Here is a 25,547-nt window from a genome sequence, read left to right on the forward strand (position 1 = left end):
CAATGTGGGACTTTCATCATCCAACAAATACGACCAGATCCATAATAGCTAGTTGAGATTAAACGTCTACGAATATAATTTCGGTGGTTGAGTTCACTTTATCATGTTACGTGAAATGTCATTTCCGTCCCACATGTTCTCATTATGTTAATTTATGACTTTTGAGGCCGTGTGAAAAAATATTTTAGATCATAGCTTTATAGTTGTTTGAATTTTTATGGTTCTTTTTTTAAAAAAAATAGGAAAAGTTTCGTACTTGAAAAAATTTAAAGGGTTTTAAATGAGAAATTTTGTGGAGATGGAACAGGGAAGACGTCACCGCCTCTCCCCGTGGACATCTCTAGACAAAATATGTTAAAATGACTCGTGTTGATTTGTATGATACTTTTCACTCTTGTAAGCAATTAAAACAAATAGATAATGTAGTCATGTTCGAGAGAATGTCGAGACCATCAAATGCCAAATCTATATTCTAAATAATGTATCCGAGACGTTACAAAATTTACAAATATATACACTTATCCACGATCGAGTTTATAGGAAAGAGATATTATTTTCTTTTTTATAATTATTTTTTGAACTACATTAAATAACAACATATCAAAGTTTTTCTTCATAATAATTTATTTTATTATCTTGTTTATGTTAAATTGTCTTGGTGGTTAAGTTTTTTAAAGCATTTTTTTAAATTAAGTCAAACACAACTTTTTAAAAGCTTTTCCTTTTTAGCTTTTTTTTTATTATTATTATTATTATTATTATTATTATACTATTATTATATGATGGATCGATAGATCGAAAAGCTCAAATTTATAAATTAAAATAATGTTACTTTAAATTTGAACTACCACGAGAATATCTGAAGTCAAAGTATCTACATAAACGAAAAATGTCGTAAACCCAAAAAAAAAAAAAAAAAAAAAAAAAAAAAAAACCACAATTTACAATTCGTTCTATGTTTTTTTTAGGTCGTTCTTGTCATCTACCAAGTATTTTGAAAATCAAATCAAATAGGTGTATGTGAGATCTCACGTCGGTTGGAGAGAAAAATGAAGTATTTCTGACAAGGGTGTGAAACTTATCCCAATCGTTTTAAAACTTTGAGAGAAAGTCTTCGAAAGAAAAGTTGAAACAGTACAATTTCTGTTAGCGTTGGATTTAAGCTGTATTAAAGTCGGACACTAATTTATTATTAAAATTTAGAATTTAAAATATAAATATAAAATTGAGCCTTTTGAAAAGAAACCACCTCATCCCATTAAGGGCACATTAAGGACACACTGCCTCACACAATAAGGGTACGTTTCTGCTCTGGCTTCCATTATTATTTTATTCCCAAAACTGTCCTTTAGTCAAGTATAGGATTGAGCGTCCTTTCCTTTCCTTTCTCTCTCTACCCTTAAAACAAAAGGGTACCCTTAATCCCCCTCTCTTTTCTCTCTCTACCCTCAAAACAAAAGGGTACCCTTCTTTTTCTCTCTCTACCCTCATACCTAAAGGGTACCCTCCAAGTCCTTTATTTTCTCTCTCTACTACCCTCAAAACTAAAGGGTACCCTTCCTTTATTTTCTCTCTCTACCCTTAAAAACTAAAGGGTACCCTTCAGTTGTAGTTGTAGTTGTATCCATGTGAGGAAAGTACATGCAGACACGTATTGGAGAGAGAAAGTAGAGAGAGAAAGTAGAGAGAGAAGGAGAGAGGGGTAGCTTTATTGGCAAAAAGTTGAGTCAGAAGGACAAGTCTTTAACCATCACTTTCACTTTCTTTTTGGGTTTCTACGAACACTTTGAATATATTTCTGAATTTTCCTTTTCTTTTCAACTGCAAGTGGGTGAACAAAAGAACCAGATGGGGTTAGGCTCAGGGTCTTTAGAGAGAGAAACTCATCAAATTTACCTTAAATATCACTTTTACTCCCTTAACTATTAAGAAATTACTATTTTACCCGCTTAATTTTACCTCTAATAATACTTTTGCCTTTATATAACTAATCTTTTGTAAAAGTAAAATTGTGATGTCTCGGGTTGTTTGGAGAGGAGAACAAATCACCATTTATAAGGGCGCGAAAATCTTCCCCTAGTAAACGTATTTTAAAACCCTGAGAGGAAGCCTGAAAGTGAAAGCCTAAAGAAGACAATATCTACTAACAATGAATCTGGGTGTAGAAACCTTCCCCTAACAGACGTGTTTTAAAGACTTGAGAAGTCTGAAAGTGAAAGTTCAAAGAGGACAATATCTACTAGCAATGGATCTGGGTGTACAAACCTTCCCCTAACATACGTGTTTTAAAGCCTTGAGGAGAAGCTTGAAAGTGAAAGTCCAAAGAGGACAATATCTACTAGCAATGGATCTGGGTGTACAAACCTTTCCCTAACAAACGTGTTTTAAAGCCTTGAGGAGAAGTCTGAAAATGAAAGTCCAAAGAGGACAATATCTACTAGCAATGGATCTGGGTGTACAAACCTTCCCCTAACAGACGTGTTTTAAAGCTTTGGGGAGAAACCTGAAAGTGAAAGCCCAAAGATGATAATATGTGCTAGCGGTGGATCTGAGTCGTTACAAATATTAAATTTATGGACTTAATTGTTATAAATTTTATGATACAGGGACTAAGTTGTTATAAATAATTCCTTTAATAAAAGTTTAGGGACTAAATTTTTAAATTCATAAACATTGTTTTCAAATTTAAAAAGAGGTTTAGTATAGTCCATTTAATAGGCCATTAAACTTTTAATTTTTTATATAATTAATTCTCGATTTTTCAATTTTATATGGATAGTTTTTTTTTTTTTGACATATTTTATCGGGTTTTAATTTACTGACCAATTAGACATCATTAAAAGCTCCAAGTATTATAAAAAAAAAATCAAATTTATGTCTGATAAATTAATAAACAGTTCAATTTCAAAATCTTTATAGGTAAGAAATCTATGAGATAAAAAAATTTTAAAATTAAAAAATAAAATTTAGAAACGGATGAGAGCCGTTTTTTAAAAGTTTAGAAATTTATGGAAACATTAATTTTTTAACCAAGAGATGGAGATTAGACAGAAGAATCTTGTTAGAAAGATGTTGGATCTTTGTCACTTTTGAGAGTACTTTTTTTAATTTTTTTTAATTTTTTAAAATTTTTTTTTTATATTATCTATAAACCCTAAAACAAAGAGAAACCAATTTTATTTTATTTTAATTTAATTTAATTTATAGAGTATAGATATTGTGAATATTCCTTCAATTATGAAAAACTGCATGAAAAGAAAAGAAGATTTTGGGTTATTATTATTATTTATTATTATTATTATTTTTGAGAGAATGAAATGAATATCCAATTCTGAAATATTCTTTGAACACCAAAGTTGATCTGATGAAGAGTTTGTGTGTTCCAATGAAATTCATTGCCAACAATTTTCAATCATAATGCTCTTTTAGGAATATGGGAAAGTTTCCACTTCCTTTTACCCCTTTCTTTTCATCTCGATTTCTAAATTAGGGTTATGCTCGAGTACATAAATCATACATGAATGAATCGGTATTGTATCTATCTCGTTTTCTAAATTAGGGTTCTTCAAGATACTTTTTTGCGAAACTCGAGGAAAGGAATGGACATGAATGAACAGAAGATTGTATGTGAATAAAAGTGATCCTGATAATAGGATGGTTGAGAAAGACTTAAAAGAAATGAAGTTGTTTATTACCTATACTAACAATGTAATTGACGTGTGAGATTTCACATTAATTGGAGGGGGAACGAAACATTATTTATAAGGGTGTGGACATCAGTGGATGTGTTTTAAAATCTTGAGGAGAAGCGTGAAAGAGAAAGCCTAAAGAGGACAATATCTAGTAGTGGTGGGCTTGGACGGTTACAAATGGTATCAGAGCCAGAGATGATATGCCAATGAGGACCGAGCCCCTGGATTGTGAGATCCCACGTCGATTATAGAGAGAAACGAAACATTTCTTGTAAGGGTGTGGAAACCTCTCTTTAGTGTCTCATGAAAGTCCAAATATGACAATATTTGCTAGTGGTGGGGTTGAACTGCTATCTGAACAGTGTCGTGAGATGTATTTATTTGATGGGTACTATGAACACTACAAAAATGAAACATTTTTATTATTGTATAATGGAGTTTTTGACTGATTTTATTATAATTTTATAGAAAAATATTTCATTTGTGGTGGACTCAAAACGATAGGCACTGATGTTAGACGAACATAGCTCTCCACAATGGTATGATATTGTTTGACCATAAGCTCTCATGGCTTTGGTTTGGACTTACCCAAGAGGCCTCACACCAATGGAGGTTAGTATTCCTCGCTTATAAACCCATGATCATTCCCTAAATTAGCCGATGTGGGACTTTCATCATCCAACACCTCCCCTCAAACAAAGTACGCCTCCCCTTAATCGAGGTTTGACTCCTTTAGAGTTTAGTCATTTTTTACTACCTTTGAGGAGGCCTGACTCTTTCTTTTGGAGTGCTTTGTTCGACATTTGAGAATTTACCAATCTATTGGCACGAATAAGTTTATGGCATGACTCTGATATCATGTTAGACGAACACGACTCTCCACAATGGTATGATATTATCCACTTTGAACAAAAACGTTGAGCCTCAAAGGGGTAGATTGTGAAATCTCACATCGGTTGGAGAAAGAAACAATACATTCTTTACAAGAGTGTGAAAACTTCTCACTAACAAACACGTTGTAAAATCGTGAGGTTGACGACAATAATTTAAGAGATTAATAGGGTTTAATGTATATATGGGTCTTGTTTTTTTATCTCGATTAATCTAATTATAATTAAATTAGTCATTTATTTTTACTCGTTCCATCGCCAAGAAAAAAAAAAAAAAAAAAAAAAAAGAAGAAGGGTGAAATGACAAGTGTAGCCCTAGGTAGTGGCACAAGCAGCGGGCGTAGGAGGGGGGAGGCCCCAAAGTACGTAAGGAGAAGGGTCACCCACCCCTACAAATTTAGGGCTATAACAGCCCAATGGGAACTCGACACCTCTCCTTACCTTACATTTTAGAGAACCGTAGATTCCTTAACTGCAGCCCAAAAGAATGTACCGTTATTTTACCCTTTTTTAAATGCCATTTATTATCCGCAGTAAAAATTTGTCTCAAGTCAAACACCTACTCCTACCCTACTTTTTCACCCCACTAATATTCTTCTGGTAGCAAAATAACACCTTCTTTAACCATAACACGTCCATCAAGTTAAAAAACATTTAACTTTTAATCTCGAACCCATTTTATTCTTATTAAAATTTAATCTCTAATTTAGGTTTTTATTAGTCGCTCATATTTCATTTTATTAAAATTTAATATTTTTTTTAATGCTAGTAAGCTGTTCATCGTTTTTAGAAAGACGCTGACGTGATAGACAATAAATAGAAAAAGTATACGTACCCGTGTAGTCGAGAATTTTTATATGTAAATTATAAAATAAGAATTAAAACCAATTTGAAATATGGCAACGAAAAATAAAATAAAAGAATAAATATATTTAACTTTTTGCTTTTTTGAGGCTTTACTTGGTGTAGTTTGGGCCAGCCCAAAAGTAGGAAATTAAGTTGTTGGGCTTTTAGTCGGCCCATTTGTAAAATTAAGTTGGGCCCATGAGACCATATAATTTTTTAAACCAAAAACTAAAAAGTCATATAATTAATGTTTTTTTAAGATTTTATTTTATATAATTATTAGTTTGAGATTTTAAGCCATCTAAAAAATTAATTATATATTTTTTAAAAATTTATAACTAAATTAGTTAAATTATCCTATATTTATTTTATAATTTTTTTAATGTAAAATTATATATATATTTTTTTATATAAGAATAAGGGATATTTGTGAGACTAATTTAATAGACATTAAACTATATGCATTAATTGATCATATATAATAGATATATTATTTTAATTGAATAATAATGTATAATTATTGAAACTAAATTACTTTATTTAGTCATACACATATAATAGATTACTAATTATGTAGATATTTCAATAAATTAATTTATTAATTTGATTCATTTAATGCGTTATTAATTAATTTTATATGATGTCCGTGATTATATGATACCAGTCGTAGCGGTTCAAACCTACTACTAGCAAATATTTATCACCGTCACCCTCACGATTTTAAACACACATTTACTATGGAGAGAGTCTAACCTTACTCCAACTAGTGCCTCGCACCGTTTGATGACTGGCATTGATACCATCCGTAACAGTCCAAACTCACTGCTAGCAGACATTGTCTGCTTTGGTCTGTTTCGTATCGTCATCAGTCTCACAATTTTAAAACGCGTCTACTCTAGAGAGAGTATAGTCATAGTGCAACCAGTGTCTCGCACCATCTAGTGACGGGTTTTGATACAATTCATAATAACTAAAACCCACTGCTAGCAGATATTGTTGGCCGTTTCGTAACACAATCAGCCTTACAATTTTAAAACACGTCTACTGGTAAGAGGTTTCCTCCCCTCTCCGGTCGATGTGGAAATTCGGTGTCAAATAAAACATTGAAACCGTCTCATAGGAATCGAACCTTAGATCGCAGGTAGGTGTGAGGGTAGAGGTAAGGATTCATAAATAGGGTATACCGCAACCTTGGAAAGTAGTGGCATGTGTGCAGGGGAGATCAAAATGGAAGAAAGAGAGGTAAAGAAAGAGGACCCATTCCATTGGTTTGTGTCGAGCAATATCAGTAACTGAATCAACCCAACCAATCAATCCAAAACCAATTCTCAGGCCCTCATAATCAACAACAACCAGAAGAAGAAGAAGAAGAAGAAGAAGAAGAAGAAGAAGAAGAAGCAGAGCAGGTAGATTTCTACAATTATGAGTGGCGCTGCTTCTCTCAACACTTCCCGCTCTGAATTGGACTTGGATCGTCCCAATATTGAAGATTACCTGCCTTCCGGATCCTCAATCCAAGAACCCACTGGGAAACTCCGCCTGTAATCTCCCATTCTCTCTCTTTTTTTTCCAATTTCGTAGTGTCATCCGATTCGTTTGATTGTCATTTCTTAGAGATTTGATTAGCTTATTAACTTGTCGATACTTCTTAGGCGCGATTTGCTTGATATTTCGCCGACGCTCACCGAAGCTGCTGGTGCTATTGTTGATGTGAGCTTTCCCTCCTCATCGTTTTCAATTTCTCTTGTCATTTTCATTCATCGCTAATTGGTTGTTTCCTTTTCGTCCTGGAATTCAATTCTTTCAGAGCTGAAAGTTCCCCTCCAATTTGATCTTTAAAATTTGTTTGTTTTGATGATGAATGCATAGGATTCGTTCACTCGGTGTTTCAAATCAAACCCACCGGAGCCATGGAATTGGAATATTTATTTGTTCCCTTTGTGGTGCTTTGGAGTCGTCGTTCGGTATCTGATTCTCTTCCCAGCGAGGTTAGCTTGTTTCGGAATTTAATTTTTGTTTCACTGTTGAGTACATGCAGCGTTGATCTGATAATGACATGTTTACTTCAAGTTATAGGAACTAACTTAAGTTTTGTTGAGCTAATGGTGCAGGGTTCTCATATTGACAATAGGATGGATAATATTCCTTTCAACATTCATTCCTGTGAATCTACTTCTGAAAGGGCATCCTAAGCTGAGAGCTAAGTTAGAGGTGTGAATGCTCAATTATATATCTTGTCTGCTTATTCTTTTATTCTCCCCGTTACGTGTTTTAATTACATATCTTGTGTACCAATCTGAGCATGACTTAGTGGATAAGACACCTATCAAGGTTTTAAAGGTCAATTGTTTGATCCTCCTCTGGTAAGGAATCACTACAAGGGAAGTAAGATTCGGATTACCTTGTTGATCGAATATCTCAAGACAAGAACACTTGTTTGAGATTCGAATTATTCCATAAGAAAGATTGATTATGTCAAGCTTGAATGATTCTACGTGCAACCTAAACTATATAGAATTGCAAAGAAACTTAGTCGTTAGCTAAAGGAAAGCACAAATACTCATTTTACTACATTTTCAGTCTCCTTACAAATACAACATACATGGCTTTATATAGCCTCAAAATAAAACCCTTGACCTCCATTAGGCATTTCCATTAGGCATTTCAAGAGTTGTAACATTTATACTTTATGGCCATAAATAAAGCAAATAAAAAGTACCCTTGACCTCCATTAGGCATTTCAAGAGTTGTAACATTTATACTTTAGGGCCATAAATAAAGCAAATAAAAAGTCCTAAAATGTATTAATGAAACATCATAGCTCTAAATTATGATCTACCCAAAACTTATAACAATGAAACTTGATTCTTCTTCGATGTGGCATGAATTGAAACATTTTTTTTTATAATTTTGACAGCGTTTTCTTCCCATCTTCCTTGAAGTTTACATTGAATGATTAATGTCTTGGCTCATATCGTCTTCCCTCAAAATTTCTTACTCAACAGTATATTTATCCTGTTCTTATTAGCCTGTCTGTCAAGAATTCTTCTGTGTAATAATTATATATTTCCTTTGTTAGAGGTTTTTGGTGGAGTTGATTTGCAGCTTCTTTGTTGCATCTTGGACTGGAGTTGTCAAGTATCATGGGCCACGGCCTAGCATCAGACCAAAACAGGTATTTGGGATTCTAGGCTACATTTTGCAAATGTGATAGCATATTTTCCTTTTTCAAGATTTTGAGCATCATTTTCAGTGCTATATTGTTCTTTTCCCTTCCATTGTGTAGGTTTTTGTGGCCAACCACACTTCCATGATTGATTTCATAGTCTTGGAGCAAATGACTGCCTTTGCTGTTATTATGCAGAAACATCCTGGGTGGGTTGGTGAGTGTATTTATTATGCAAAAGATGTTAAATGAAGATTTAATTGAAGCTTGAAAGAGGAACTCTTGCTATTAATAACCAGTTGCCATATTCGTCACCGTTCCTATTAGTTATTACAATTAGGAACGGTCGGCGTAGTGAGTAATCAAGGAAGGCCATATAAGGGTCTTCATATTGTTTCTTACTGTATGTTATATGTTGTTGAAGGACTGTTGCAAAGCACTATATTGGAGAGCATAGGATGCATAGAGTTCAACCGTACCGAGTTGAAGGACCGTGAAATCGTAGCAAAGAAGTAAGTGTCCCCATACTGTGGGAGCACAAGAATTACAATAAACACTGGGTGTTAGTGGAATGATTAAGAAATGAATGATTATTGAAACTTCTTCTCTTTTAGGTTAAATGATCACGTTCAAGGGGCTGACAACAATCCTCTTCTTATATTTCCTGAAGGAACTTGTGTAAATAACCACTACTCTGTTATGTTCAAGAAGGTATTGCTTTTATAGTACTTCTTAAATTTGCTGCCAAGGCTTTAATCTAATTGGTGACCATAATATTTGATGTACATTAAGGCTATCAGTCCACTTTTTGTTCTAGCTTGTTTCTTGAGATTGCCTATTTTATTTATTTGGTTTAACCTAAATGATGTCAGGGTGCATTTGAACTTGGCTGCTCTGTTTGTCCAATCGCAATCAAATACAACAAAATTTTCGTCGACGCTTTTTGGAACAGCAGGAAGTAAGGAGCTTTTTGTGGAGGAATATTACATGTGTTATTTGATTAATTTTTGTTGTTAGAAACTTAATTCCTGTTTGATTGTCCAGTTAAGTGGCAGAAAATACTTTTCAAATTTATGAAAACATGTTTGACATATTATTTGTTTAGGAAACTTCAAGAACATAAACAAATTATAGACTTGCTTTGTAACCGCCCAAACCCACCACTAGTAGATATTGTCCTCTTTGGCATTTCCCTTTTGGGCTTTCCCTCAAAGTTTTTAATACGCGTTTGCTAGGGAGAGGTTTCCACACCCTTATAAAGCAAACTTTGTTCCCCTTTCAACCGATGTGGGATCTCACAATTCACCTCCCTTCGAGGCCCATCGTCCTTGCTAGCAATCGTTTCACTCTCCAATCGATGTGGGATCTCACATGCTTAGACCAGGGTTTGTCATGGGTTTCACTCTCCTCTGCCTTTAACTATAGCTGGGAAGAAATCAATGGATATTTCAAAACAAGCATCTTCCCTTGTTAGATCGTCTTGATTCATCTAGTCTCACCACTTCATCCTGGTGTTCTCTTTCTGAGTAACTCTGTGAATCTGCACTTTTTGGCTGGAATTATAATTTGATTGACACAGAATTATACATGTAGTGTATGTGCCTGTCAATGATGGTATTTTTGTTATGCATTAGCATGGAATTGGTCGTTATATCAAGTAGATGATTCCCAGACCGTCTATTATCGTTTTTCAGGCAGTCTTTCACCATGCATCTGCTGCAGCTTATGACTTCTTGGGCTGTTGTTTGTGATGTCTGGTATCTGGAGCCCCAAGTTTTGAAGCCTGGAGAAACACCCATCGAGTTTGCAGAGAGGTAACCTTAGTTTCCACCTGCAATGCTGTAGTAGTTCTACTATTACTATCAGCAGCATCAAATCTTTCTGCTAACCTTTCTTGTTCCACTGGCCTTATGCTGCTCTAATTTTGGATGTCATTGTTTGTAACAGGGTTAGGGACATAATATGTGCTCGGGCAGGTCTTAAGAAGGTTCCATGGGATGGATATTTGAAGCACTCCCGTCCAAGCCCTAAATACCGTGAACGAAAGCAACAAAGCTTCGCCGATTCAGTGCTGCAGCGATTGGAAGATAAGTGATGTCAGCCAGTACCTAGTCTTGAAACTGCATTTACTCTTGGATACCAGGTTCCAGCCCTGAACCTATTTCTGGGTTAGAGTTGATTCGAGTTACTGTCGAGTATGCACTCCTGGTGAGTTGGAATCTTCTTCCCGGGATGGAATCGTGTAGGGTTACGTAGATTGTGAACGCCATGCAGTGTTTAGTTTTCGTTGAGAATTTTAGAACAATATCTCTTAAAAGAGTCCTTATCTTGTTCTTTGTTGTCCTGTAAGTGAGCTTCCTGGTTTTGCTCTGCATTAGCCTAAGTTTTTGTTGCTGTTGGATGTTTGGAAGTGTTTAAATATGTTCTTCTAGACCAACTAAAAGTAAACTGAGAATGGAAACAAAAACAGAAGCGAAGTGGAAATGGAAAAGAAAAAACATATTTAAACCTAAAACGTACAAAAATGGAAAATGAATCGAGCGCTGGATTCGAGCTTTGGAGGAGTGTTCTAACTTGTTCTTAGACGAAATGTCGAAAAAGAAGTAAGAAACTAAGGAATCTCAATGATTGATTGTGTTGAATGAGAATAAAGGGAGAAAATGAGAAAGGAGTGCAACACGTAGATTTAAAAAACGAGCTAGTAGCAAGAGCGAACGCAAGCAAAATGTTAAAAAATTTCTTAACAAACTGATGAACGACAACGAGAATCTCATGTTGAGACTTAGTTTTAGTACGATAGCGATTTGATCTTTTATTATTTATTTTTCAAAATTAAGCTTAAAAACAAGTTATACAAGGCTACCACATAAAGTACAAATAAGAAAATTACTCATTAAGCTTTTCATCTCTGCTCCCTCACTGCATGATTCCAGGAGCATGCTACTCTCAAGATTGTTAAGCACATTTAAATGATAAGTTTTTAACAGATCTCTGTACTATATATATATATATATATATATATATATATATATATATATATATATGTCCACCCCAGAAATAAATTGTGCAGAATATCCCAGTTCTGATTATCATAGCCCCAGCTATTTACAAGAATGGTAAAAGCCCAACATAGTTTGTAATCATGATACACTAACCCATAATAGATAAAGTAAAATCCTCTGTGCACCAAGAAATTACCTTGGCATCTGGTTGCACATCATACCAGGAGTTTTCTATGGAATCTTCCCATCATTGCTATGCCTCACTGCATTTGGAGAGGGTTCACATTAAGCAGAATGCTCTAAAATTCAGGCACATCTCTCATCTATTGGGACTCCACTTGATAAGTGAACCACAGCCATTCCTCTTTTTCTTGCTTTGATTATAAAGAGAAGTACCTATTCTTTACTAGTCTCTGGTGATCCATCGGCGGCCAGCAACTTGGTACTTACCATAACCCTGATCGCTGCTGCTTTCTCCGCCACTTTCTGCACTTATATAACCTGATTTTCGACGGTTCTTCTTTTCCCGAACGACCATGCTATCACTGAAGCTCCCATTCAAAAGAGGGTCATCGATTCCTCGAATGACTTTTTGTGTGGGCGACTTAATACAACTGTCATCCTTGGTTTTTTTTTTATCCTTGTCTCGTTTCTTAATGTTTTGGGAGAGCTTATGCAGTTTTTCGTTGAACTTCGTTATTCCTTTTTCCACAGGTTCAACTGCTTGGTTCACTGTGAATTTCAGGTCGTTCACAATCTGTAAGGCAGTTCAAAAGGTCATATCAGGTAGTAGAAATAACTGGAATTACTGAAGAAATATGAACAAAAAAGGCCCCAAAAAATTATTTCAAATGTAAACCTACTGAGAATCTTTTTGTGTAAGAAGTATCTATTGTCTTCCAAAGGCACTTTTGGCCCGCCGGAAGTAGTCATTATGGTCAATGGAAAAAGAGAAAATGTATGTTCCATAGTGCATGCTTTAAAATAGTTTCCCATGAGAGAATATATATGGGCGTACCTACATGTATATTGTTTTTGTTTGTATGTACGTATTCAGTGCCAAAATAATGTGGCAAGTTATCTTAAGAAGCAGAAAACACCACAAGATATTAATTTCCATCAATTAGAGAAGTCAAGGATGTAATATATAGAGTGAAGGGGATAACTTACATAGCCCCCACCACCAACAAAAACATCTCGGACACTCTCTTTGATTGTCATTCCCATCTTGGGGTCTTGGTCTTCGAGGTCAGGCTGGGGTAGGCGTAACTTTGTAGGACGCTCACTATCCCTGACCTCATCTGGATCTAAAGGACAGTCGACAGATGCATAATCGCCAAGAACAGAAACACTTCCAGGATAACGGTCCCCCATAAGTTCATAGGGTTTTGCAGAAAATACATACAAGTGAATCATAGAAGCAATGGCCATCTGTGCTGGATAAATTTATAGATGTGTTAAAATTCAGTCTTGTGAATACAAAAACATCAATAATCAGATGACACGTTTGGAATGAGTAAATAAAAAGGTGAATCACAAGAAGAAAACATCTGTTAATTTCTTACCAACAAAAACCTGTTTTCACTACAAAAAAATTACTCCAAACTGCGTTCTTCAAAGCACGGAAATGAAACACTTACCAACAGAAAAAAAAAAAAAAAAAAAAAAAAAAAGGATGGTTCATAAAACAAGAATGAGAAACATAAGAGACAAAGTGGTGCTCGATTAAATGAGAAAACAATATAACGTTCTCAACTATTTGATTCTTCAGATGAAGTCGTCAGCACAACGAATAAAATGTAATAGGAAAAGAAAAAAGAATATTAACTCAGTCAAATTCTAATACACATGTCGCTTTTAAAAGTAGATAGAAATCAAGAAATAATTACTAAAGGATGCCAATCGTCAATATAGCACCACCATCATCACAATTCTTCCGCTATTTAATGAACAAGTTCAATCAGCTACACCTGTAAAGATCTCTATACCATCATATGTATAAAAGTAAATCAAACTCAACTATTGGTTTCTAAAGTTTGCTGTTCCTGTATCAAGTTTCAACAATCAAGTTTACAATTTGGGCAGAAGAAAGGTAGAATAAACTTGAATTCTACTTGTCGTCTTATCCATCCGCGAAGAGTAAAACAAAAAAGAAAGACGATAGGAAACTCACATTAAAGGGTAAAGTGACTTTGAGAAAGAGAAAATATTATTAGACAAGTCTGACGACAGTTGCTTACTCAATGGCATCACCATTCAAGATTAGATCTGAATCAGTTGAAGGAAAAAAAAAAAAAAAAAGATGCAGGAGAAAGAAATGGCTACCTCGATACAAATGATGAAATCTTGGACACTTGACTTAAACTGTAACCCTTGGGCTACAGAACTGAACAAATCGAGGGAAGATAGGAGAGCAATTCCAACACCTTGCCACCAAGTCAAAAATACTATAGATTTAAACATAAAAAACTTGGCGAATGGCTTTATATGTATCAATTCTTTCTTCGTAACTGCATAGAACTGAATCAGACAGTACAATGCCCATGATTGACTGAAATTTAAAACCACTGCCATATAAGGATACCTACAAAATAAATGCTAAAACCATCAATCGAAAATTTCAGCTTTAAAATCTCCAATATTTTTCAGTCATTTTTTAAAAGCAATAATAGTCAGATGCAGTTATAAAATCTACTTAGCACTCCCCGCCCAGAAGTATTTCATAAGATAACATAATGAGAGGGAGTATTCCAAAATTTCAGACGACCACCTGCTACCTTATACACTAATTGATATTTAATTCAGCTAAAGCAAAACAAAACCAGTCCAGAAACAAATAATATAGAAACTAACAGAAAAAAAAAGTAGAACTTCAACATGAAAGATCATAGGAAAGATATGTCAACATGACAGATCCATAGCAATATATTCCACAGATGCACACATACAATTGACAGATAACTCAAATCAAGAATGTGAAAAAAGAAAAAAAACATACGCATTTCAAAGTTAACAGTAACAATATGCATGAGCAAACATCCAATGCCGTGTAAAAATGAAAATTAAAGAAAACCCCACAAAGAAAATTTAAAACTTGACATGCAGTTAGTCCAATATGAAGGAGAGTAAGCAACGGCAGAGATACTTGAAATTTTGGTTTTTACCCGCATTTGAAATTAAAATCTCCTTCACAATAAACGCCAAAGTTCTCAAGAACTACAGCTAAAATAGAAGTGAGGGACTTTATCATCATCTGCACAGAAAACCCATTAGTCTTCTTTAATCATATTAAAAGGCATTGGATAACAGAGCATCAATGGTCAACGGCAGGCATACATATTGGACGATCCCAATTTTGATAACATGGTAAACCCATCCACCAATTTTCCATGGCTTTAAGAAAAGGTTCATAGGGAAAACATGCTTGATTGTTCCCTTCTCTGAGCTATGTTCTAATAATGGTGTCTTGGTATTTAAACGTCCTTCTCTCTCTAGAAATACAATAGTCCCTTCTTCCCCACCTAGTGAAAACACAAAACATTAACAAAGGGGTCAGTAGATGACTTGGTCCATGAGAAAACTGCAAAAAAAGAAAAAAAAAAATTGGAACTTTGCAAGAGAGATAAAAATGAATGACTAATCGAAAATATAGCTGAAACTAAGTTCAGACTCCTGCAAAATTAAAACCCATAGCCTCTGTCATAATCTTACAATACTTTCAGAAATATTTTATAAAGAACGTACCTAAGCAAGCAACCAGATATCGTCCAAAGCAGTACATTGCAAAGGATTCATAGCAATCGCGTAGGATCTCAAGATAAACACTTATTGATGGGTACACCAATGATACAAACTGTTCACAGTAAACCAAGTAAGAGAAAAAAAGGTGTAAATTTTCCACAAGATATCTGCTGCATCCAAAACAGAGAAAGAACAGCAAAACTCAATACAAAGGGAAAACTATATCGTATTATCATAAATTCTGATAATTAAGTCAACCAACACGTTTCAATGTTTAAAAATAATATCAAATACCAGCAGAAAATATCGTGTTGATTATATGTCAAAAAATCAATTAGAACCTCGAATTTACAAGGTCCCATATTTTCACAGTCCTAGACTGCAAATATATGGAATGCGTCCTTAAGATTACGTTTTTCAACTGCTCTAGTCAATATCTCATTCCACGATGAACTCTATTTTGAAATAAGGTTATTATGATATCCAATATTCAGGGAAGAACAAATAGTTGAGTTGGATATTGGAACTTGCTATTTCAATCATAAAGCTTTAGTTTGAGGGAGGTTTGGATTACTAACACTCAATAAGGTATAGAAAGAATGTAAGTAAGAAATTTATCTCCAAGTATTTGCCATGTCATAAGGAAGCCTTCAGTTAAGAACTTACTGATTCTACACCATAAGTTGGTACCATTAGGATAACACCAATCAAAAACTTTTGCTCCTGAGAAATGATAACCAGGAATAGTTATACTAATTGAAAGAAAATCAGAAAAATTACAAGACAAGGAAGCATCTTCATGGAATAAGAGAACCTCCGGATTCTTATATGCAGAAAGGTGCTCGAACAATAGATATAGTGAAAGGACAAGAGTCAGAATAACAAATGCAGCAGCAGCAAATGTCGCCCATGTTGGAGGTGTATAGGTCATTGATATGTTGAAATAAGTCAATACCTTCACTTAAAAGCTTCCGTCTCTAATATCTATTACCTTATTCAATTGGAAGAAAGGAGGAAAACATAAAAACCTGTTGAAATGCACAGACAGTGTTAGAAATATGTATAACCAAACATTCTCAATTAATCATTGATTAAGAATAAGGTGGAACAAGTAAGAAACTTCTAGTGCTATTGAAGAATGGACCAAAATTTACGTCATAAGGTCTAAATAGTTTTCAGCTTAAATTTTACCAATTCTAAAGAAAACTCAACATTTTAAGAACTGATTGCATTGCTAATTACAACTCCATAAATATAAGAAGTCTTTCATGATCAAGAATCTAACAGGAAGTAGTTTGGGAACTTGTTAAAAATTTTACTTCTACTTGATCGACTTCTAATTTGTTTTGTAATTAAAGCATAGCTCAATTACCCACTAGCTGGGAGGCTTCTTGTTGTTTTTTTTTTTTCTTTTCTTTTCTTTTTTTAATCCTTTGGGGTATGGGGATATCTCATCCCCGCTCTGTTTGTCCCTTTGACAATGAAGTTCCTGTTTCTTAAAAAAAAATGTTCTTAAAGAAATCGAATTTGCTATGATAGATAGATACGTCAAGGGTTGATTTCAATAAGATCATTTGATTTCAGACAAGGCATCATGTGCCTCAGCTACTCCGATGAAACAGGGAAGGATGGAAGCTAGTAAATTGGTTTAGTTCGGTGGCAATGGCCAGACACAAAATTATGCTCATTTCACCTGTTTAATTAAAAGGGTACCGATGCCTCAACTAACCTCGACGAAGAAAGAAACTGAATCAACTCCACAAACCCAGATGGAAGGAGATCGAGGAGTAGAAATGGAAATCAAAGTTTCATAAATACTAACAAGATAATGATAAATTTTGGGAAAACCAGGAATTACGAAACAAACTGAATGCAATAATAAAATCATTCAAACTTCAAAGGGAATGGGGATGATAGAAGCAAGCAATTTCTCACAAAAAATTAGGGGTAGGAAAAAAAAAAAAACAAAAAAGAGAAAGAAACAGGATAAGAAAATAAAGAAAAGAAATCACCATGAGGAGCACGAAGGAAACAGAAGTACAGAACGACAGAACAGTCAATAAACGACGCCGTAAAGCCTCATCCAGTTGATTGGCCAGAGAATCGAAAATACGGTATTTCTTGCCCGAATCTGGCATAAACCCTAGGGAAGTGTGCAGCAGAAGCACGGGGAAGGCACGTGACTTTGGAGTCCCGTGCGTCCCGTCCACTACGACCGTGCGGAAGAAAATTCCGCCAATTACTAAGCACCAATGAACCTCTATCGCTCCCGTCTGTTTCTGTCAAATCCTGTTACCATCAAAGTTGGAGCGAGCGATCTTGGTCACTCTCAGCCATAATGACGCGCATCGTCCACCGCTCGCCGGCGTTCCTAGAACGGCAAGTTAACTCGATTTGCGGCAGTGGTTGGGATCAGAACGGAACGGAGAGGTAGGGATGGGAGATATGAATTTGATCTCGCGGGTAAAGTTGGTGTTCAAGGTCTGGTTTTCAATTATTTTTATCCTTTTTTTTCTTTTTTTTTTTTATTTCCAATAATCATTTAATTTTCTTTTTCTTTTTCAAAATATTCCTAATTCAAATAAATGGATATTCTATTCAAACTATTAATTAATTTAATTTAATTTTGGTAAGTACTCGTATATATTCTGATTTAATGTTAATTATAAATTTAATTAACTTTAATAATTATTATTATTTCAATTTTTATAGATAAAAGACAACGATTATTCTGTAAATAACGACAATTATTATTATTATTTCAAGAGTCAATATTTTAAATTAAAATCGTTATTATATCAAGTCGATTTTCACTTTAAACATAGTCAATATTTTAAATTAAAATCATTATTCTTTTAATAACTCAACGACAACAATTACTATTATTTCAAGAGTCGATAGTTTGACTTTCACCTAAAAAATAGTCAATATACTCCATTCGACAACATATTTTATTAAACCAAGCATTTTTATAAATCGATCGACCAAAAAAACTTCTTGACGCTCATAAAAATTTAAACCAAATAATCTCAAAGATTAGAGACTAAATTATAAAATATTCGTCAAAACGACGAACTTGAACCCAAAATGAACATCTTTTATCCAACAAAAATGAGCATAATGAAGCCATAACTCGATAAAAAGAAACTAAAAAAACTGCTGCCGATCGAGTTCCAATGAAATTTGAAACGTTTAAAATGTATTTACAAGTCTTTTTTGGAGGGATGGGGCAAATTTAATATAGTGATCCATAACAATATCCACAAAGTCTATGTATTTCTATCTCATGGGGCACTTTCAATTATTCAGATTCCAAAACGTAACCTGTGTGTCTCTTCTGTGGCATGTGCAGCTGCTGTTTTGTGACTGTAGATCTAAAATTTCACTACTACATGACAAATCCCAATTAAATTTCAAAAGAAAAGAGGTAAGATCTTATCGATTTACTGCCCGAGATTTCCCAGCAGTCGTTCGACAGCAGCATGAACGTTCCCGGAAGTAGCGCGTAGAGCTCTGATGTTCTCTTGGGTGTCGAAGAAGCCCATCTCTTGGAGCTGTGAAAGTTGAGTTGCGTATAGTTCTTCTGGGGGCACTGCAAAGAAAGTTCATTTGATATTTAAAGGCCCCAGCAAGGTGAGCTGCAGCAATGAAAAGAAAACAACAAAGCGAGCAGATAATCGAACCGTTGGGATTGTTCGAAACAGCCAACCCGCCAGCACCGAGCCCACCAAACAGGTTCATTAACATCTCCAATCCAGCAGCGCTAGGAACACCTATAACTTAGGTGACTTAGAAACATTGGTCGTGTAAAAGAAAACGATGAACATCGAATCTGAAATTATCCTTCACCATACCTGTAGCAGCAGCACCTGATTGAGCAGAGTCTCTGCAAAAGTAGCAAGTAATCAATATTCGACGTGGAGCGAAAAAACTCAGCGTGAATAACGAACCAATGCTGCTTAGCTATACAATAATCATACAATTTACGCGGATTAATTGTACAAAACCAACATCTTGGTCAAATTCCATCAAACTACTAAACTACCATACAGTTATAAGGCCACAGAATTCATTCTAGATGAAGTTTGATTATACAATGAATAAAAACAGCTCGGTATATGACGATGAATCTGCAGCATTCAATATAAAATGTGATCCTGACGGTCGTTTCAAACATCCTAGTATTTGAGCTACAAAGGTGTACAATTATATAAATTAGAGAGGAAATTGGACTTACTGAGCTGACGGCTGTCGATTTAAGGTAGAGAGGAGTGACTGCTGAATTGATAGCATTTGCTGCAAGAAGAAAATGCAGAAATGAACCAAGAAAACTGTAAATGTATTTTAATAGAAAACAAAAATTTGGAAATGATATCGATAATGTAACGGCCTAAGCTAACCACTAGCAGATATTGTCCTTTTTGGACTTTCCCTTTTGGCTTCCCTCAAGGTTTTTAAAACGTGTCTGCTAGACAGAGGTTTCCACACCCTTATAAAGAATGCTTCGTTTGAACCATCATTACATATTACCATGAATGCCAATTGATTCCAAACAATGAAATCAAAATTAGAATTTAGAATACAGATTTTGTGTTTGTTTCTTTCGTTTTCTTTCGGGTGCAGTGGGGCGGGGGATGTCCGAGTAGTTGTACCTGAATCATCTCAGGATTAGTTAATTGGCGAACGAACTCTGGATTTTGCATCATTTCTCTTAATTGAGGATTCATATCAACCATGCTCCGTAGCTGTGGGTTCAGATTGAGGATCTACAGTTCAAATCAAAGAAAATGGGAATTACAAAACCTTTCAAATGGCATTTAAACTAATTTAGCAGTAATCATCATCATATAAGCACAGCACCTGGTTCATATACTGAGGATTGGAGAGCAGGCTTTGCATCATCTGTGAAATAGCTGGATTTTGCAGAAACTGATTCATCTGAGCCGCGTCTGGCACAACAGCAGCAAGAGGATCCACATTTGTACGGCCAGCCCCTCCTAATCCTCCGATACCAGGAGCCCTTGCATCACCAGCTGGAGTAGGCCGTGTGGTTGTTGTCTGAGTTCCTCCTGAAAATTAACATTGAAATATGCCACTATTCAGTAAAGATGTGATGAAACCATGTTAATAGGATGAAGTACACGGGAAAGTTAGATTTCCAAATGAATGGTAATAGATTCAAATTTACAGTGGAATAAGCCAAAAAAGCTCGAGTAAACTCAAGCAAGATAGTCATGCGCTTAATTTAGGCAAAGAAATATTATACGATAAGCAAGAATAAGACGTCAGAATATCGATAAGCAAGAATACCTTCAAGTAACAACCACATAAACTTACAAATCTTGTCTAACATATATCAATTCGTAGAAAAAGTAAATGATTTCTCAATCTAATCTCGTTTGAATGTGAAAAGAAAAAGGTAAGTCATATCATTTGAAGGCGCAAAAGCGTCCTCTAGTTAAATAATGGGAGGAATAGAATAGAATTGCAACAAAAATAATACTTTACTAGTCAATAAAGGTAGCATTGTTACCCCAGGGATTAGGAAGTGGATTTGTATTTGGAGCAGCATTTCCTGTTGTTTCTGATCCTGTAGTTGAAGAATTATTAGACTCGTTCCTCGCTGGTGCACCCCCTTGGTTTGCCAAGAGAGCTGCAAATGGGTTTGCACTCGAATCATTCCCAGCATTTCCAGCCATCGTTGTTGCATTTAGAAATGGCTCCTGAACATTTTCATACATCCGCCTCAGCATGTTAAATCCCTCGGGGGAAGATTCAATGTTACTCATAGCTCGGTCAGTGTTTCTCATCATCTCTCTCATGAGTTCAGGATTCCTTGCAGCCTCTAACGTCTGTCGAAGGATACCAGGGTCATTGAGAATGTGAGCAAGCTCTGGGTTCCTGTCAATAATATCCCGCATCTGAGGATTGCTCGTAATTAAGGTCCGCATCAAGTCAGGGTTATTCATCAAGTTCTGAATTGCAGGCATGTTCATTATTTCCCTCATCATGTTCGGGTTTTGAGTCAACTGTTGTTGCACTTGCTCGAACTCCGGAAGTCCAGCTCCACCCCCGCCAAGAGGATTAAAACCCAGTCCAGGAAATAATGATGCACCAAGGCCAGCATTTCCAAAAGCACCACTCTCAGTAGAACCAACACCTCTTGTAACGCCAGGAGCAGTGTCAGAACTTCTAATATTAACATTGGAAGCAGGTGCAGAAGGTGGTGCTGAAGCTTGGGCAAAACCTCGAACCATGTGAATAGTGTGATCTGCCTGTAAACCTTCAAAAACGAAAAGGAAAAAAGATATAAACACAATTTCAGGTCAACAAGAAAACATATTCTCAATGCCAATTACTACAGCACAAAATGCGAGTGTCGATGGTACGAGGTTAAAGGGATCTTCAAACGCGCACACGTCTACAGACAACTTGCAAATACTAAGAACAATTTATCAGTGTAATACGTCGCACAATAGCCACTAAATAACAAATAGATTGTATTGTATAACTCGGCCAATTTTCGCTATGAACATAAGAACTCCAACACTAGAAATGGAATGGAAAACGAAAGCTCCCACTATATATCTCGATAAGCTAATCGTACAAATTTGTCAGCTTGAGAAAGTCAAGGAAAGAGAGAATCATCAACCAAAATGTATACTCGATTCAAACATTACAAACCAAAACACAACGTCTGCAGCTGTTGCAATATACTCGATACCTTCAATTAAACTATACTCAGACCCAACAGAATATGAATATAAAGAATTTACCAGCAATTCCCAGTAAAGGATCTATACTTGGCTTACGCCAAACCCTGTACCAAAAAAAAGGAACATTTGAGACAAAGAGCCGACAGGAATCAGGAGGTGCTTACAATCCAATCAATCAGGGGAGTTCCTTGGGAATAAATGAACTCAGCTAAAACTTGAAGAACAACCCAAAAAAACACTCGCATATCCTTCCAAAGAGAACAAAAAATTGAGGAAAAAACTCAATTATAATGAACAAAGCAAAACGAGAATTATCCACCAAAATTTAGTCCACAGAGTTCCAGAAAAACAATTTTATATCACATAATAACCCCAACAAAAAAGAATTAACATACCATAACTGACTAAGGTTTGATCGTCCTTTAAGATGCGACCCTTGTAGATCAAGCGCTGCTGATCAGCTGGAATGTCACAATTCTGAGCAAGAATTGATTTAAATGTCCCAACCGAGGAATCAAGACTCGTCCTCACCGAAAATTTCGAACCATTAGAACATCGAATATTAACTGTAACACTACCTCCCCCTTCTTCACCGTCGCCATGAACCCGGTGCTCGCTGGAATCACCGTCGGCACCCATATCCCTTTAACGCAGATCGATCAGCAAAAGAATCTCGAAACAAAACAAAACAAAACAAAACAAAAAAGAAAAACCCAACACTAACCCTATCCCAAAAGAAACATCATCGAAAACCCCGAAAGGATAACGAAAACCGCAGATTAAAAAAGCGAGAAAGAAAACAAAGTATCTAATGCAATACAATCACGAAAGAGAAAAAAGAATAATTGTGTAACACAAAATCAAATTTGGAGTATTTACGGTATAAAAAAATTAACAAAAAGAAAAGGAGAATTGAATGAATGGAAAAGTGTGCGTAGAGATTGAGAAGACAGCGACGAATTCGCGTAAAGTGATCATGTGATTCGAGAAATGGATGAAGTAAGAATGGAGCTGAATCCCATATTCCATTTCTTATTTTCGGGCCTGGATTTTGCTCCTTCCAGTCCGACAAGATGAGAGTTTCGATCTGTGGGCCTTAGTTTGGATTTTCCCGTACATTATTGGGCCTTAGTCAGGCCCGTAATGAAAAATTACAAAAAATAAATATAAATTTTTAATCACAGTACTGACAGTCGGTCACATTTATATTTTTAAAAAATTTAAATATATGATTATTTTTAGTTTAAAAAAAATGCAATTTAATTGTATATTATTACTTTATTAAACTCGTTAACAAGGACCAGATCTCTTACCGTCAATACATGGATGAAAACCGTGAAAACATTTTTCAATAGACATTTTTAATCATAGTACTAACAGTAACATTTAAATTTTTTAAAAAAATTAAATATATGACTATTTCCCGTCTAAAAAAAATGCAATTCAATGGTATATTATTCCTGTATTAAACTCATTAACAAGGACTGAAAATCGTAAAAATATTTTTTAATGTGTTTGTTAATCATAGCAGTAACTTAACATTTATATTTTTTTAAATTTAAGCACATAATCATTTCCAATTAAAAAAATGTAATTCGATGATACATTATTACTTTATTAAACTTATTAACAACGACCCAATTTCCTATCGTCAATATATGGACGAAAACCGTAAGAATATTTTCAAAGCACTAAAATATTAACGAGTTTTATCTAAAACTAATGATAAGAGTATTTTTTTAAAAGTTGTCTGAAACATTATTGAAACTTTTGAAAGTTTAGGATATTATCGAAAAAGATTTATATTAATTTGATATAAATATATAATTTTTAGATTATTTTATACGAAAATGAACGGTCAAGATCAAATTTGACCAGATAAGACTGAAGTCAGTTGAGAGAGCGCGAAAAAAAAAAATAATTTTAAATAAATAAATTATCTCCCCCCGTAAGATCTGTAACTACCGCAATAACTAACTGAAGAAATAAGGGAAGAGGAAGAAAAAAACCCGCCATGTCTGTGACAGAAGAACCTGTAACCGTCTCACAGCCTTCAAATCCAAAGTCCTTCCGCCATTGTTATACTTTCTGTTTTTCTTTCCACTTTCAGCTCCCTTTCTTCTCTCTTCTTCCAATCATGAATTCAGATATCAACTCCCTCGCCATTTCCAGTAGTAGCAGCTCTGCCTTGGACCTCGCTATTCCATTTCAACTCGGAATCGTCGAAACTACTTTCGATTCCAAGCGCCGCCATAATCCACGCAAGAAGCGGTCAAGAACTGAAAATGCCTCCACTGCTGTCGTCGGCTCCAAGGCTAAGTATAGAAAGAAGCCGGATCCTTCTGCGCCGAAGATCACTCCTCCGTGTAGTGAGTGTGGGAGGAGGTTTTGGTCGGATAAAGCGCTTTTTGGTCATATGAGGTGTCATCCTGAACGACAATGGCGAGGGATTAATCCGCCGGTTAGTTTCCGTCGCTCGGTTTCGGTTTCTCCTTTTAGACCTAGAGCTGATTTGGAAGAATCGGCGTTTACGGAAGAGGAACAGGACGTCGCTAATTGCTTGTTAGTGCTTGCCGATTGCCCTAGTGCGATCGCTAGGGTTTCCGATTTTCGATTCGAATGCGCGAGTTGTAAAAAAGTGTTTGGATCGCACCAGGCGCTTGGAGGACATAGGGCAAGTCACAAGAATGTGAGAGGCTGTTCCGCCATGGCGAAGAGCGATGAAGAAATAGAACATGATGCTCTGTTTGGACATTGTGGTCATGATTTGAGCATCAATCTGGAGGATAAAATGTCGATGATTTTAGGAACAGCAGCAGGGCATAAGTGTAGTCTATGTATGAGGGTTTTTGCGAGTGGTCAAGCACTTGGTGGCCATATGAGATGCCATTGGGAGAGAGTGGAGGAGAATGCAGCTACAGAAGAGGGGTTTCTTAACTTGGACTTGAACATGCCTGCCCCTGTTGAAGATGGCTCTTCTTCTTCGTATTCATCAGGTCTCACTCTTGATCTTAGGTTGGGCCTCTGAAACTAACCTTCATTCTTCTGTGTGTTAGGCTCTTTATCACAATTTGTTGATATGTTGTAATTTAGGCTTTTCGTATATGCTGTAACATTCATATCTGTTTCTGGCTCTATTGGCTACACATTTTAGGTAGACATTTGCAAATTTCTTTCACATAAATTGAGAAGCTGTTTCTCTTTATTAATAAATTACCATGCCTAGCTGTGCAGTTTAGATTTGTGAATGGTTTCTCCTTCATTTTTGTTCATCATGCTTAGCTTTGAGTTAAGATCTGAGTAGGTACCCCATTTTCTTGCTTGTTGAGGAGTCTGATTTTGAGTTTGCTTTCCATTTTTGATCCACTGAATATGGTTAGATTCAAGTTTGCTCTGTATGATGTTCTTTTTGAAGTTTCTTTTGGTTGTAATCCCTTCTATTCTTTACTCGTACCTCCTTTACTCGTGGTTATTGCACATTGTCTACTAATGTG

At 35.5% G+C, this 25,547-nt stretch overlaps 4 protein-coding genes across 6 annotated transcripts; 2 read left to right on the forward strand and 2 right to left on the reverse strand.

Moving 5' to 3' along the window:
- Nucleotides 1–6,615: 6,615 nt before the first annotated feature.
- Nucleotides 6,616–10,995, forward strand: LOC111811730 (glycerol-3-phosphate acyltransferase 9). Its single transcript, XM_023698751.2, has 11 exons — nucleotides 6,616–6,969; nucleotides 7,081–7,138; nucleotides 7,298–7,416; nucleotides 7,540–7,639; nucleotides 8,508–8,603; nucleotides 8,715–8,811; nucleotides 9,019–9,106; nucleotides 9,209–9,305; nucleotides 9,467–9,552; nucleotides 10,289–10,408; nucleotides 10,542–10,995. Exons 1-11 carry the CDS (start codon nucleotides 6,851–6,853, stop codon nucleotides 10,687–10,689), a joined length of 1,128 nt encoding a protein of 375 aa, XP_023554519.1. The 5' UTR covers nucleotides 6,616–6,850; the 3' UTR covers nucleotides 10,690–10,995.
- A 614-nt stretch (nucleotides 10,996–11,609) lies between these two features.
- LOC111811694 (protein LAZ1) lies at nucleotides 11,610–17,817 on the reverse strand. Of its 2 annotated transcripts, none has more exons than XM_023698690.2 (9): nucleotides 17,350–17,817; nucleotides 16,152–16,365; nucleotides 16,004–16,060; nucleotides 15,341–15,449; nucleotides 14,933–15,117; nucleotides 14,761–14,849; nucleotides 13,922–14,180; nucleotides 12,767–13,027; nucleotides 11,610–12,353 (listed from the first exon to the last, which is right to left on the reverse strand). In XM_023698690.2, the coding sequence occupies exons 2-9, from the start codon at nucleotides 16,266–16,268 to the stop codon at nucleotides 12,003–12,005; spliced, it is 1,428 nt and encodes a 475-aa protein (XP_023554458.1). In that variant the 5' UTR covers nucleotides 16,269–16,365; nucleotides 17,350–17,817; the 3' UTR covers nucleotides 11,610–12,002. The 2 variants fall into 2 exon arrangements, with proteins under 2 accessions (XP_023554458.1, XP_023554459.1); XM_023698691.2 differs by lacking the exon at nucleotides 17,350–17,817 and adding an exon at nucleotides 17,067–17,332.
- Nucleotides 17,818–18,485: 668 nt separating this feature from the next.
- Nucleotides 18,486–23,047, reverse strand: LOC111811679 (ubiquitin domain-containing protein DSK2b). Of its 2 annotated transcripts, none has more exons than XM_023698674.2 (9): nucleotides 22,778–23,047; nucleotides 22,449–22,696; nucleotides 20,871–21,620; nucleotides 20,198–20,406; nucleotides 19,990–20,103; nucleotides 19,575–19,633; nucleotides 19,192–19,223; nucleotides 19,021–19,110; nucleotides 18,486–18,929 (listed from the first exon to the last, which is right to left on the reverse strand). In XM_023698674.2, the coding sequence occupies exons 2-9, from the start codon at nucleotides 22,690–22,692 to the stop codon at nucleotides 18,781–18,783; spliced, it is 1,647 nt and encodes a 548-aa protein (XP_023554442.2). In that variant the 5' UTR covers nucleotides 22,693–22,696; nucleotides 22,778–23,047; the 3' UTR covers nucleotides 18,486–18,780. The 2 variants fall into 2 exon arrangements, with proteins under 2 accessions (XP_023554442.2, XP_023554444.2); XM_023698676.2 differs by lacking the exon at nucleotides 22,778–23,047 and adding an exon at nucleotides 22,114–22,157 and having other exon boundaries at nucleotides 22,449–22,590.
- An 875-nt stretch (nucleotides 23,048–23,922) lies between these two features.
- Nucleotides 23,923–25,271, forward strand: LOC111811764 (zinc finger protein ZAT3-like). The gene has a single exon (XM_023698790.2). It carries the CDS (start codon nucleotides 24,068–24,070, stop codon nucleotides 25,079–25,081), a length of 1,014 nt encoding a protein of 337 aa, XP_023554558.2. The 5' UTR covers nucleotides 23,923–24,067; the 3' UTR covers nucleotides 25,082–25,271.
- The last annotated feature ends 276 nt before the right edge of the window (nucleotides 25,272–25,547 follow it).

The sequence above is a fragment of the Cucurbita pepo genome, chromosome 15, assembly GCF_057944985.1.
Source record: "Cucurbita pepo subsp. pepo isolate OVF chromosome 15, ASM5794498v1, whole genome shotgun sequence".
Lineage (NCBI taxonomy): Eukaryota > Viridiplantae > Streptophyta > Magnoliopsida > Cucurbitales > Cucurbitaceae > Cucurbita > Cucurbita pepo.